The sequence below is a fragment of the Orcinus orca genome, chromosome 14 (assembly GCF_937001465.1).
Source record: "Orcinus orca chromosome 14, mOrcOrc1.1, whole genome shotgun sequence".
In the NCBI taxonomy this organism is placed as follows: domain Eukaryota; kingdom Metazoa; phylum Chordata; class Mammalia; order Artiodactyla; family Delphinidae; genus Orcinus; species Orcinus orca.
In genome coordinates this window covers 78,910,072-78,925,117 of record NC_064572.1, presented here as the reverse complement: position 1 = coordinate 78,925,117, position 15,046 = coordinate 78,910,072, and the positions used below count along the sequence as shown (strand labels likewise).

At 48.9% G+C, this 15,046-nt stretch overlaps 1 protein-coding gene across 5 annotated transcripts in view; it reads right to left on the bottom strand.

Annotated features, from left to right (window-relative positions):
* The window catches only part of GRK5 (G protein-coupled receptor kinase 5), a 225,128-nt gene that overhangs the window by 59,371 nt on the left and 150,711 nt on the right, over positions 1 to 15,046 (bottom strand). For 2 of the 5 annotated variants that reach the window (XM_033420926.2, XM_033420925.2), the window contains exons 3-4: positions 8,799 to 8,855; positions 7,483 to 7,595 (exon numbers count right to left, since the gene is read on the bottom strand). The exons of 1 other annotated variant lie outside the window; for it this stretch is intronic. In XM_033420926.2, coding sequence (XP_033276817.1) covers positions 7,483 to 7,595; positions 8,799 to 8,855 — 170 coding nt within the window. Of the gene's footprint in view, positions 1 to 7,482; positions 7,596 to 8,798; positions 8,856 to 10,476; positions 10,536 to 15,046 lie in introns of all 5 variants that reach the window. 2 more of the 5 variants (XM_033420928.2, XM_012531617.3) reach the window with 2 other exon arrangements.

Below are 15,046 nucleotides of genomic sequence, written 5' to 3'. Positions count from 1 at the left end.
TCTCACCGGGGTGTGTGTGTGTGTGTGTGTGTGTGTGTGTGTGTGTGTGTGTGTGTGTGTGTGTGTGTGTGTGTCTGTGTGTGTGTGTGTGTGTGTCTGTGTGTGTTGGCCTCATTCTCCCTCAGTGCTGCCTGGCTTGCTCCAGTGGTACGAAACCTAGCAGCCAGGTTTTTTTTAATTCTAAGCCTCCTCTACCAGAGAAGGACTTCCCCTCAAATCTATAAACCCCAGAGAAAGGACTCATTGATCTGCACTGGCTCACAGACTCATCCCTGCTCCAATCAGCTGTGGTTTTCAGGCGACAGCATTAAGAACATGGCAGCTTCTACGAGAGCCATGTTGTCTGGGAGTACAGGTGGGACACCCAGGAGACTGGACAATCCCACAGATGTCCAGTATACGAACCTACTTTTTTACAAGTGGTACTTTTTCAAGATGACCCTGCTCCCAGGCTTTACCAACTGCTCTGAGGGTCTTTATGTCCACCTGAAGAATGATTACCACCCTCCACCCTCCCTCTTTTGGGAGATCACAGCAGTGATAGAAAGACAAAAATAAATACTGGGTATGATTCAAAAATAAGAGAAGCAGAATATTTAGTTCCGCTGGTGAGGCGTTTCAATTCATTTTACAACAAAATTCCAGGATAACCGGACATATCTGAAACCAGGTGATAGCCCACTAATTTCACATGCCATAGTTCTGGGCTAGAGTGACTTTTAGCATTTCCTGATATGAGACTCCATTTGTAGTCCATTTGTAGTCATATCTGTAGTTGCCAGTCTCCAAAATGCACACTTTAATAATCCTCACATCCTGCTATTCACGTTCTTGCGAAGGCTGTCTCCATACTGAATAGAGGGCTAACCCCCGTAACCACTACAGTATCAGGGATATGGCAGTATGGAACCTCTGAGACCAGGTTACAAAAGACACTGCAGCTTCTACCATGCTCTCTTGGATCACGTGCTCTGGGGAAAGCCAGCCATGTTGTGAGGACACTCAAGCAGTCCATGGAGAGGCTCCCATGGAAGACAGCTGAGGCCTCCAGCCAACATCCAGCACCAACCTGCCAGCCATGTGTGCAAGCCTGGAAACAGATCAAGCTTTCAGATGACTGCAGCCCCAGCCAATATGTTGATGTAATCTTTAGAGAGACCATAAGCCAGTAGCACCTCAGTTAACCACTTCCAAATCCTTGACCCATAGAAACTATGAGATGATAAATGTTTATTGTTGCTTCAAGCTGTTAAGTTTTAGGTAATTTCTTACCCAGCAATAGATAACAAATACTTGACAGGTGTCTGAACTTATAGCTAGTATCCCTTAGTTCATTAAAAAATGCTCTTTCTTTCTTTTTCAATCTTGCATTTAATCAGAAAGCAAGCTCCATGAGGGCAGGAACTTACTTCTCCTGCTCACTCTGTAGTTTCCAACTGCTAGAACAGAGTGTGACACATTGGAGACATCTCATAAATGTGTGTTGAGTAAATCTGGTTGAGTATCTGCCAAACCTCCCCTAATCCCAAAGAGAAGAGACCTGAAAACTTTAAGTTGCACCCATGCCTGGGGACAGGAGGGTTTCAAATGAGCTGAGATGCCATCAAGGCTCCCAGAAAACAATTTAGAGAAGAAGTACTTCAGTCTTTAAGAGGTCCATGGCCAGACCCTATTGGCCTGCGGAGGTTGACATGAGCCTGGAAGCCCTTCCAATCCCCTGACCCGCTAGGCAAATCTTCTTGGCCCTCCAGAAGCCAAATCTACTCAAGGCCTTGACTTGGGTCATTGACTCCATTTCCCTGGAAGGGAGGGCAATGGGGGAGTCCTTCTCAGGCTCCCAGAAGCTGCTCGACAACCAAGACTAAGGGCCGAATTGCCCCTGCAGTCTGATGAATGATGCACAAACAGCTCTGCTGCCCCCAAATCACCCAGGCCCCATTTTAAAACAGCCGATGTCTTCTGCTTGACTCGGGAAACTCCGTCTTTAGGACTGTGCAGGGGAGCAGCCTTTCCTGGGGGCTACGTCAGAGCCGATGAAGACGGGTTAGTTTTAAAAAACTCCACTTGGTAGAAATTCAGCACAGAGGTGGGAACGGCGTGTATGGCTGTGACTGAGCCAGGGGCACTGGAGCAGCGTGCAACACCAAGGATGCCGCCACCTCCTCCCTCCTCGGAGTTCCAGTCAGGATGGAAGAAAAAAGGTATTTCAGACGAGCCTTGCGCCAGCCCTGGAAAACTCAGTAAAGTCTTCATGCGTAAAAGAGGTGTTCCAAAGCCTGTTCATTTGACACGTCAGGATGGGCAATGAAAGGCCTTGCTAATTCCCAGAGATGCAGACAGAAACGCGAGGGGATGGGGTGAGCCTCTCCCGAGGGGCGGCGGCGTTAAGGCATATGTAAGGAGCATCTGACGCGTCGACACAGGGAGCCAGACTCACATTTCCTTTCCAAAAGAGAGATCTTGGTACAGGCCCAGCAAAAGAGAACGTCTGCAGGACCAGAATGAAAATAGGCATCCACTGGATTTTTTTTCCTTCTTCTTTTCAAACTGGCTATAAACGTCTAATAAGACACGTGGCTGGAAAATTCCACTGGCTCCTGGGCTTAGCCTTGCCCTGCCCTGCCTCATCGACTCCCCAGACAGGTCCCAAAGCTGCCGATGCCTCATCTTTTCCAAGTGGGGAGGAGCCTTTGTCCAGGGCTCAGACTTTGATCCTCAGCTCCTCCATCCACGTTCACCTCCTTGGTGAGCTCATCCAGCCTGTGGCTCTAAGTCCCAGCTACATGCTGACAACTCCCAATCTGCTATTTCCAGTCCAGACCACTCTCACAAACTCCGGATTCTGACAGCCACCTCCGCATGGACATCTCCACTGGGCCATCCGGTAGACGTCGGAAGCTGAGTGTGCCCCAGGTGAAGATCCTGACCTCCCCACAAACAAACCTCCCACAGCCCTACCCTCATTCCATCCTTCCACTGGTTCAGGTCAACACTTTGAAGTCATCACCAACTCTTCTCTCTCACCCCCAGGGCATCAGAAAATACGGTGAGCTCTGGTTCAAAACATGCCCCCAATCCTACCACTTGTCACCACGGCCGGCTGCTTCCACCCTGGCTTGAGCAACTACCCGCTCTCACCCATCAGAGCTCCCCACTCTGACCCTTGCCCCCCCCCCCCATAGCCTTTTCCCAACACAGGAGCCAGAGGGATCCTTTAAAAACCTAAATCAGACCATGGCATTGCTCTGCTCAAAACCCTCCAGTGGCTCCCCTGCTTCACTCAAAGTCAGAGTTCTCTAATGGCACAAGGTCTTGGATGGTTGTCACCTCTCCTAGACCCCTCTGCCCTGGCTCCCTCCACTCCAGCCATGGACACCAGCTCCCAGTGAGTCCTGAGCATTGATCACCTGTCAGGTTCAGTGTTGTGAGGATTCAGAGAGGATGAGCTATGTCTGTGCCACCCAGAGACTTCCAGTTAGTGGAGGAGAAAGGCACACAAATAGAGCCCTACTGGCTACATTCATCAGGCGTCTGTGACATGCCGGACACTGCCCTGAGTGGCGTGAACTCATTCAATCTCTCCTCAACATGTCCACCACCATCAGGTACAACTACGGCCCCACTTACAGATGAGATATGGGGCACAGAGGGGTCAAGCACCTGCCCACGGTCTCCCTGGCAGCTGAGGTGGCACCAGCATTGCCTCAAGGTCTGTCTCAGGGGCCTGCACCCCCACCCCGATGCGCCATTGTGCCAGCACCGCGCAGTAATGAGGCTCAGGTGTGTGAGGCTCAGGTGTGTGTCGAGGCCTGGAGCAGAGGGCACGAGGGGAGAGAGGGCGGGTGGGGAACGCTTCTGAGAGCAGCGTGCAGGGGGATGAGCTGGCACTCACCAGGCAGAGGGGGCCCGGGAGGCATTTCGAGTAGTGAGAGGGAGGGAGTCGGGGCTGAGAGACTTTAACCAGCCTGGCCAGTCAAAGCCTGGGTGGGCAGAGGCCTGCTGGTGGAAGGTCTAGGAGGGCAGCCTCAGAACTTGGACTTTTCTCTGGATGTCAGTGTTTCCCAACTCTGGACATACACACAGTACAGTCCTGAGAGATGTGAAAACTGCCAATGTCTGCTACAAACAGTGGCCAATCCAGTGGGAGGTAATGAACACCCCTAGTGCCAAACTGTAGTCTCTAAGTACCATTGCCCAGTAAAAGGAACCAGGGCTTCTTGGAGAAATGACAAACTCTAGGTGGAGGGCAGGAAACAGACAAGATGAGCCCGGAACACTGCATCACACCAGACAGCAAGGAGGCTGCCAATGACCACTGGGGTCCTCTCAAGGGCCCAAAAGCCAACCTGAAGGGCTCCACAGACCAACAATGAAACCACGGAGCACCAATGCATCAAAATGCCCCATGTTTATCGTTGGAGGATGCTAGTGAGCCAATCTGGTACTTTGAAAGCATAAACATGGGGAAAGAGTCAAGCAATCCCCATAGGGACTTTACCATTGGGCGGCCAAACAGTAATTGAAAGGAGGTGTCCCCAGTTAGCAAATGAAGAAGGAATGACAGAATGTCGCCATGTCACAACCCCTAATTAATCAACAGATTTGGGTATTGAATATCTATGGCCGCTGCCGTCTCAAAAAGACAGACACCAAATATTATACGTCCCCTAGCAGGGACTTCCCTGGCGGCGCAGTGGTTAGGAATCAGCAGGGACTTCCCTGGCGGCGCAGTGGTTAGGAATCAGCAGGGACTTCCCTGGCGGCGCAGTGGTTAGGAATCAGCAGGGACTTCCCTGGCGGCACAGTGGTTAGGAATCTATCTTCCAATGCAGGGGACACGGGTTGGATCCCTGGTCTGGGAACTAGGATCCTACATGCGGCGGGGCAACTAAGCCCGCGTGCCGCAACTAGAGAGAAGCCAGCGCACCGCAACGAGGAGCCCACACGCCACAATGAAGGATCCTGTGTGCCGCAGCTAAGACCTGACACAGCCAAAAATAAAATAAATATTTTTTTAAAAAGTCCCCTAGCAGAAGAGCCTGAAACCACTTATGAAGTCAGTCCCCTACCACCACCAGATTGAAACTAAATCTGACCAAGTTTCTAGATTCAATGAGCAATTTACAAGAAATACAGAGGAACTTATTAAACGACACATGGGGGTGAGAACACAACACTCAGACTGTGGGACACTCTTGGAGAGGGTTATAAACTGTTAAGACATGCATTTACAAAAAGCATGAGAATATCAGAAATTTGAACGCTGATGATATTTGATTATTAACACTGATTATGTGATGAGAGTAACAAATTATTTTTTTTAGCTGTGATAATGGTATTATGGTTTTTTGGTTGAAGAGCCATCATCATTTAGATATACATGCTGACATGTTCACAGATAAAATGACACAAGTGAGGTCAGCTGCAAAATGTGCTGGAGGGGAGGATGTGGGTGAAACAAGGTTGGCCTTGAATCCATAATTGTTGGAGCAGGGTGCATGGGGGTTCATTACGCTATTCTGTAGATTTTTACTTTTTATAGTTTGAAATTTTCCATAATAAAACGTTATGAAAATACCAGGCCCCGTCCCCAGAGATTGAAATTAATGAATCTGGGCTTCAGCTCAGGCATTGGTATCCTTTTTAAGGCTCCCCAGGTGTTTCTACTGCTCAGCTGAGGTTGAGATCTATGGTAATCACTTGTATGCGTCATGCGAGAGCCTGCGTGGAGACCAGGAGAGAGGTTGTAGAGGGAAGGGAACTGGACTAGGAGGAGTCAGGAGCCAGGTACATGGTCCTTGATCCGGTTGGGTGAGGAATGACGAGAGGGAGGGGTCAAGAACAATGCAAAGATTTCGGGGGTGGGTGATGGAGGCGTGCTGGTCACTGGAATAGGGAACATGTCAGGGCTGGTAGCCGTGGGGAGCTGGGGGAGGGTGCTGAGTTTGTTAAGGATGCGTTGACTTCAAGGGGCCCATGTGACTTCCGGTGGAGAAGTTCAGGGGACAGTTTGGCCAGTGGGTCTAGAGATCCACCTTGAGACCCTGAAGCAGACACAGAAGGTTGGGCCCCATAGGGCTGTCCCCCACACCAAGCTGGAGGTCAGGATGGCTGCAGCCAATGATGGCATTAGGGCCTCTAGGAAACAACAGCACCTTGGCCCCCTGCCTTGGAAAGGGGGGGCCCAAATGACCCCATTCCTTTCACGACTGACCGTGATTCATCTTTCACCTCCCCACTCCTTCTCTACCTTCCTTGGACAGACACCCAAAGGGCAGTAGGCCAGGCTGAGGTGCCCCGTCCTCCCAAGCAAGTGTTGAGGAACTCCTGTGTGTTCCTACGTCCTGTCCTAAAAGCCCACACAGATCAATCAGCATTTGTTTTTTGGTTTTTTTTTAAATTGACGTATAGGCGATTTACATTTCAGGCATATAGCAAAATGATTCAGTTATATATATGCACACATATATATTCTTTTTCAGATTCTTTTCCATTATAGGTTATTACAAGATATTAAATATAGTTCCCTGTGCTATACAGTAGGTCCTTGTTGTTTATCTGTTTTATACATAGTACTGTGTATCTGTTAATCCCAAATTCCCAATTTATCCCTTCCCCTCCTTTTCCCCTTCGGTAACCTTAAGTTTGTTTTCTATGTCTGCGAGTCTATTTTTGTTTTGTAAATAAGTTCATTTGTATTATTTTTTTACATTCCACGTATAAGTGATATCATATGATATTTATCTTTCTCTGACCTACTTCACTTAGTATGATCATCTCTAGGTCCATCCATGTTGCTGCAAATGGCATGATTTCATTCTTTTTTATGGGTGAGTAATATAGCATTTGTTAAACAAATGAACGACCAGTACATCTGAAGGAAGTCCCCGTGGTGTCAGTCACAGCTGTGTATGCCAGCAGCCAGCGCAGCGCAGCCAGCAGCTGTCAGATTGCCTTGAAATGGCCAACACACGTTCCTCCCACAAACGTTTACTGAATGCCTGTATGGGCTGGGCACAATGCCAGGCAGAGGTGAACTGGAAGCCCAGGGCCCTGGCCTCAGGGAGCTTGCATTCTAGTGGGGAAGCAGACAGTAAACAAGCACACAAAGAAACACAAGCTTTGGAATTTTAGAAAACGGGTTCTCAGCTGGAAGAAGGGGCCTGGGAATCCAACACCTTGGGGTGTTGGGAAAACCACCCAACTTCCTAGGTACTACTTCACAATAACCCAGGCTCCCAGAATCAGAGAACTGACAGAACCTCGTGTTAAAGCAGCGGCAACCGAGGCCCAGAGTGGGAGGCGGCCCCGCACGGTCATGCAGCAGGTGGTGACCTGGAGACGAGTCTGCACTGGCAGTCTCTTAAGCAACAAGTTTATTCTGTATCCACGTAAGCCACGTGGTCTATCTTTTCCTTTGGACAAAAACGATCGCTGATCACAAAGGACCAAAGGGCTCTTCCCCCCAGCGAAGGGACTTACCACTGAGTCCAGGAACTGAATGTAAGACTCCAGCTCAGGTCTGGTTTCGCAGAACTGCCGGAAAAGCAGCCTCCCAATTGGCTGCTTGTCACATAAACTGCAGTAATCTCTCTCTAGAGGTAAGAAAAGAAGAATATAGTGAGACCCCAGAAAGGGCCAGACAGAGCCACCAACCCACACCTGGGTTCTTGCCTCAGACAGATGGAGCAAGGTGATCAGCAAACTCCCAGGACCCTTTATCCACCTCCAGGCTCTGCAGACTCAGAAGAGTCAAGGTCAGTGTAGAAAGAGGAGCCAGTTATGACCTTGCCTCTACTCCCCAGCCCACTCCCTTTCCAGTGTCCTGATTTCTGTACGGAGATGCTAGCAGCTCTGGGGACTAAGGCTCTGCCCCTGACTGCCTGATCCGCATGTCACATTCTGTGGTTACAGGGACTGGATAAGGGTGGTGGGCATGTAACCCAAGCCAGTAAAATCAGCATGAACCACAGACGTCGCCTGGGCACGCTAAGCCAAGGTGCTCCCTCTCCCTCTGGTACTGGGGTGCATGGGTGTGAGGCCAGGGTCTGCTGCAGTGTTCTTGACACCGCACAACAAGCTGCTGGGAGGATAAGGTTGACATACAGAAGAAGTCAGAGCTGGGAAAATGATGAGTAGGTGCTCTGGTGAAGTTATGAACCTCTGGATCACACTATGCCTGCAGCCCAAACCACATCTGAAAGGCTTATTTATGAGCATTATTTAGGGCAATTTGAAAAAACTTTAAAATGACTTGTAATTCAAATATTCTAATGAATACAGTAAACAAAATTTCGTATTTGCCCAATTGGAGCAAAGCCCAGTCTTAGAATGCTTCAAACTATGAAAACCCTGTATTTTCCAGCTGAGGAGCTAGAGGCACAGAGACAGGATGTGACCAGACCTCAGCCACTCAGTAGCCAAGAGAGTTCTGAAGAGGAAATAACAGTGCAAGACTCAAAGCACAGAGGCCTAGAGACCAGGGTTCTAGCTAATGACCTGCTGTGTGACTTCAAGCAACACACTTGCCCTCTCTGGGCCTTACTCTTCCTCTTGATAATGCAGATGCATGTTGGAGGTAAGATGGGAGGGTCCCTTCTGCTTCTTCCTGCAATGACTCTGCAAGAGGCTTTCTCTGGGCAGAAAGATGCTCAAAGGTCTGGCTGAGACTTGTTGCCTCAGACCCTCCACAGCACTGAAAATGAGCCCTTTGATTTTGCGGCTGCACCAGGAAAACTCAGGTGACTTCGTGGGGAAACCAGGAAGAGGGTGAGGCAGACCTCAGTTAGAAGAGCTACCTGGGAGGATGGAATGACTGTATCCTTGCCAACTGTAGAGGAGCCAGGAACCGCCCCCTGGAGATACGGAAAACAACAAGGAGACAGGAACAGAACCATCACGCCCACTCATTGTCATACCCAAAGAGTTTATCCACAGAGGTACAGCCATTACTTGTAGGGAGGGTGGTGGCTGTGAGCAAGGGCTCTGGAGCTAAACTCAGATTCAGATCCCAGCCTCACTCACAACTCACTGCCTGTGTGCCCCAGGGCAACTGACCTGACACATTATCCCTCAGTTTCCTCCTCTGTAAACTGGGAACAGTCATCGTACTATCTCTTAGGAGCAGTGAGAGCCTGGCACAAAGGAATTGCTTAATAAACACCATGTGTTATCATCGTGGAAGTGGGGATTTTGGTCTGTTCCATCTCCCTTCCTTTGGGGAACCTCCTCTCTGTGAGTCTGCAAAATACCATCATAGGGTCCTAAGGGAGCAACTCCTCCCAAGCCCCAGGGATGGGCACGTGACTCAGTCCCGGCCAATCAGAGCCCTCTGTTTCATGGCCACAATGATCGGTTCAGGGCAGGTGACCCAGGGGGCCTTGGAGTCCTTCCAGGGTTTTTGGTAGAACTTCCAGAAAAGACACTTGTTCCTCTCTGGGATGACAAGGCCTTAGGACTGGTCAGCCAAGAGTTGCCACAACTGTCTTTCCCACCAGCAAGAGCCCATGGAGAATGAAGCCAGTGCAAGGGAAGGACAGCTGAGTGAGGAAGAGAAGCCTGGAGCTGTGAATATCACAGGAGTCCCCGAAAGGCAGCCTACTGAGGCCCACCCAGTGCCTGCACCTTTAGCCATCTGTCTTTGCTTAAGCCAGTCGGTGTTGGGTTTTTGTCTCTTGCAACTGAAAGAACAACTGACTGGGGCTGGAGAGTTTTATAGCCCATTTCTCCTTTCATGGGTAAACTGCTTGAGGGCAAGAATGGTTTTTGTAGGGATCCACCAGTGGTAAGTACACCTTGTATCAGAAGGCACTCACAAATTTCTCATTCTCTCTTGAGAGGATACTTCGGTCAAGTGGATGAGGCACCTTGCAAGTCTCCCCTTGGCCCGCTCCTCAACTGGTTTGGGGGCTGAAACTAGCCTTGAACTATTGCCTTAACTCAGCTTACCTTTCCATGCACAGATTGTTCGGGAATAGCCACTCCAACAAACATTTAACTCACCTCATTGTGTGCCAGGATTGGTGGGGGTCGGGAGTGGGGGGAATGGGACATGGTCCCAGCCCTCAGCGATCTTGGATTCTGTTGGAAAGGGGGTGTGTGGGGAGGTGAGCAGACAAGATCCCAAGTGACAGTAATAAAATGTCAAGTTATCATCAGCCACAGGAGGGAGTCTGGGTTGGAGGGAGCCAGGAGGGTGACAGGTCTGGAGTCCGCACCTGTTAGCACGATGCCCTACAGACACAGCCTGCGTTCTCACCACCTCCCACTCAGCCTGATCCCCCAAGGAGAGGAAAACAAACTTCCCTGTCCTTCCCCAGTCAGCTGAGCTTCCCCAGCACAAACACAGAACAAAGGAAATTACCTTGTGTGAAACTCCCGTTTTATTCAATTATGGCAGAGAGCGCCACATTGCTTATGTGATTTGAGCAAGGGGCCCTCCCCCATTTCCAAAAGCAATTATGAGATTTCATGTACCATATTGTGATTCCTCAAGGGTTCATCTGACAGGATTTTTTCTCTCCATATGGCGTGTGCTGTCAGTATGGAAACAAAGCCGTTATAAACTCACAGCACAGTAAACACCATGTGATTCCAACACAAGCTGTCAGCACCTCAGTTCCGTGCCTCTCCCAGCTGTACAGAGGATCCCAGGCAAGAAAGCCATGCGTTGGAAGCCCAGGAAGAAAGAAGAGGATCAGTAATCATCTGTTTGGATGTTTTCTCAGCTTTAAATAAAGATAAATGGGCTTATCCTCTGAGGAAGCACCACCACCACTAAAATCAAAGTGCAAAGTCTGCAATTCCTTTAGAAATGGAGAACGAGGCCACAGAAGAAAGAATGTGAATTTGGGATTTGATCAAGGTGACAGGAAAAGGCGCAGATTCAAAGTTCTTAATGCGTCAAGGGCATGTCCGAGGGGCAGGTCCCTTCGGGAAAGTCAGAGGACACTGAAATTGAAAGCACAAGTTGCTCTGTAATACATCTTCAGAGCAGATCCTTTCTAGTCGGTTTCTAAGGAAGCCAGCCATGCTGTAGAAATACAGCTTGGAAGTGTCCTGCCCACAGCTCGTCTCCCAAGGGTGTCCTGTTTGGGTTAGTGGGGAGGAGTACCCAACACAGAGGGGCAGGGCTCTCCCTGTCTCTGAATCTGTCTCTCAGGCTGGGAGGCCCCTGGGATGCTGTGTACACAGGCACACATGCACGGTCTACACACAAACATACACACCAGCTCTTCTGAATGTGAAAATCCTGCTTCTGGCCACGTCCTTCATTGATCTTTCCTTCCAAGCCAGAAAGAGTCTGTCGTTATGTAAGATATGAGGGGCATCAGGCTCCCTGCCCCCAAAGTATTCACCAATCATCAAATCATTCTAGCCTTATTCTTTTGGATCCTTCATTCATTCAACAAACTCTGTTCCAAGGTCTCTTGCTTTTTGATACTAGAAGGTTCCTTCAATTTTCAGACTCTCTTATTGAATTGAACACCTGGCCGGGGGGGGGGGGGGGGGGGGTTGTGGATGAGTAGGTGGGAGGAGACACACCTCATACCCATCGGCAGGTTAATGATCCAGAAACAGGCTTGGAGTTAACAGCTGGCGGTCAGCTGAGACCAAGAATAGGGGTGTGGTCTTTGTGATGTGACATTTGACCTTGGCTGCAGTAACATTGGTCTGGTGGACACAAAACTGAAGCATGTCCAGAGGAAGGTGATGGAAAAGGGGGTCCAGAAAGCCCATTATAAGCTCTGAACTTATAGTGCCCTGGATCAAGGGGCAGGCTGCCCCAGGGAGGGCTAGGGCCCACCAGCACCCAGGAGGATGGGGGGCAGATGTGCTGGAGAAGCAGCTGGGCTCAGACAGGAAAGGGCTGGATTCCAAGGCCAAGGAGACTGGAATGGATTCACTGTCCCACTGGGGCATCAATGATTTTAGAGCACAAATGATTCAAGTGCAGTGCATGGGAAGGTGGACAAAAATGGGGTGGGAGTCACGAGCCTGAGACATTTACGGAGGAGGTCACTGGTTTGGGAGCCATCCCCACCTGTGGTTCAAGCCCTGGCCTTTGGGCAGGGAGGGCGCAGCCCCTGTGGTTGTGATCCTGCTTTGGTGAGAAGCCGAACTGAATTGGCTTTAAGGAAACCACATGTCGTTTGCTTCTTCGAGGGCTTGATGCCTCCCAAGCACGCCCACGGCTGGCCCAGGAAGACAGGACTGCCACTCCTTCCCGCAGCACACCGAACTCCTGCCACGCCTCAGACAGAACCAACGTTCCCTTAGCAAGTTCACAGACACTGGCTGAGCCCCTTCTGGGCACTTCATTCCAGGCCCTGTCGCAGGGGGGTGGGAGGGGCACCCCTTAAAGGAGACAGGCTCCGCAGGCTTTGTCTTTGTCCCAGCAGTTTGCTTACCAGCCCAGGCAGGAGGGAGGCACATTCACAGACAGGGCTGGGCAGGGCAGCCACAAACAAAGCTGCACACGCAGGGCTGCCAGAAATGCCCCAGCTGCAGGGGCACACACACTGCTCTCCTGGTTTGGATGGGTTTCAGGGGAGGTGCCCAGGGGAGGGCTTGCTGGTGCATGGGAATGGGAGTGATGGGCTCGCCAAAGGCAATGCAAATTGTCAGCAGGGGAGAGGCTGAGTGCTGGGGAAGGAGGAGAAGGTCAAAGCCAGAGAAATAGGGCCAGAGGCTGGAGAGAGGGGCAGGGAGAAGCCACAGGGCAGGGACAAGCCTGGGACAAGTGTGTTAGGGCAAGAATTCAGGGCTAGATCTGCAACCACTGCAGGAAGGCTTCAAGAACGGCTTCAAGTATATGCAGGTTCCTCAAAAAATTAATACGATCCAGCAATTCCACTGCTGGGTATTTATCCAAAAGAATTAAAATCAGTATTTCAAAGAGGTATTAGTACTCCCATGTTCACTGCGACACTATTCATAACAGCCAAGATGTGGCAACAAACGTAAATGTCCATCGACCAATGAATGGATTTTTAAAATGTGGTATATACATACAGTGGAATATTATTCAGTCTTAAAAAGGAAGGAAATCATGTCACGTGACAACATGCGTTAGTCTTGATGACACTATGCTAATTGAAATAAGCCTGTCACAGAAGGGCAAATTCTGCATGACGCCACCTTTATGAGGTATCTAAAAGAGTCAAACTTGGACTTCCCTGGTAGCCTAGTGGTCAGGATTCCGGGTTTTCACTGCAGTGGCATGGGTTTAATCCCTGGTTGGGGAATATCCCACAAACCGCGTGTTGTGGCCAAAAAAAAAAAAGAAAAAAATTTTTGAATAAAATAGTCAAACTCATAGAAACAGTAAAACAGTGGTTGCCAGGGATTGGGGGTGGGGGAAATTGGGAGCTACTGTCCAATGGATATAGAGTTTCAGTTATGCAAGTTGATTAAGTTCTAGACATCTGCTGTACAACACTGTGTCTGTAGTTAACAACACTGTATTGTGCACTTAAAAATTTATTAAGAGGGTAGATCGCATGTTAAATGTTCTTACCACAGTAATTAAAAAAAAAGAGAATGGCTTATAAAACACAATGAAATATTGCCACTTGCAGCAACGTGGATGGACCTAGAGAATATTATACGTAGTGAAGTGAATCAGACAGAAAGACAAATACTGTATGATATCACTCATATGTGGACTCTAAAAAATAATACAAATGAATCTATATACAAAACAGAAACAGATTCACAGACACAGTGTAACAGGGAAGAGCTAAATCGGACTCCATGTTTGATCTGTTTGACTTTAACCTTTGCTTTCCATTGCTTTTGTTATTATAATCATACATAATGGCCTGCCTCAGGGAACCCTGCCCCTCTGCCTGAGATGTTAAACCAAAGTGCCTCTGTTCAGCTCTCAGGAAGACAATCTGACTCTGCCCACCTGCGGATGGCTGCAAGAAAGAAGAAATTAACACATCCCCTCACCCCACCCTACCCCACCCCCGCCCCCAGGCTGGCCATTCCAGGGGATATTTGAAAAACTTATGGCCTTTTTACTTTCCTACCCCATCTCCTCCCCCTCTCTGTGCTATAAAAGAAAGTGGCATGCAAAGCCCCGAGAAGATGGTTTATCGGAGACCCTAGTCTGCCATCTTCTTGGTCTGTCGGCTTTCCGAAGAAAGTCGTATTCCTTGTCTCAACACCTTGTCTCTGATTCATTGGCCTGTCATGCGGTGAGCACAGCGAGCTTGGACTCGTTAACAACATGAAACAAATTTATGGTTACCAAAGGGGAGAGGGAGAGAGGGAGGGACAAATTAGGAGGATGGGATTAACAGATACAAACTACTACACATAAAATAGATCAGCAACAAGGCTGTACTGTAGAGCACAGGGAATTATATTCAATAGCTTCTAATAACCTATAATGGAATATAATCTGAAAAAATATATGTAACTGAATCACTTTGCTGTATACCTGAAACTAACATAATATTGTAAATCTGTTATACTTCAATTTAAAAAAAAAAGAGAGAGAGAACGGCTTAAAGAAAATGGACAGAAAGTGATAGCTTGCTTGGGGACAGGAGGTGAGGCACAAAGGGACACGAATCAGCACAGTGTTATCTGAGGGGTTGGCAAGTAAATTTACTTGGTAATGAAGGTAACTGCCTGAGAATACACATGCAAAGCATGCCAACATATGCATTTTTGCAACACACATGTCCTGAAGTTTTTAGGCACAGCCAAGCCTACCTTAAAGGTTGGGCATGACACTTAACAAGTTGTCAACCAACAGAGGGCACAACAAGACAAGGAGCCCTGTTCTTACCACCACCTTGTGATGTTTGGGTGTTTGCCAAGAGCTTCCTCTTGTCTCCTATCCTGTTCTTGTAATAAGCCATTGACAGTACCCACACCTCAGGACCATTGTGAAGGACACCTGCTATACACTAAATGTGTCCGCCCCCAGATTCATTAGAAACCTAATGCCCATTGTGATGGTATTAGGAGGTAAGGCCTGAGAGGTGATTAGGTCATGAGGGTGGAGCCCTTGTGTATGGGATTAGTGCCC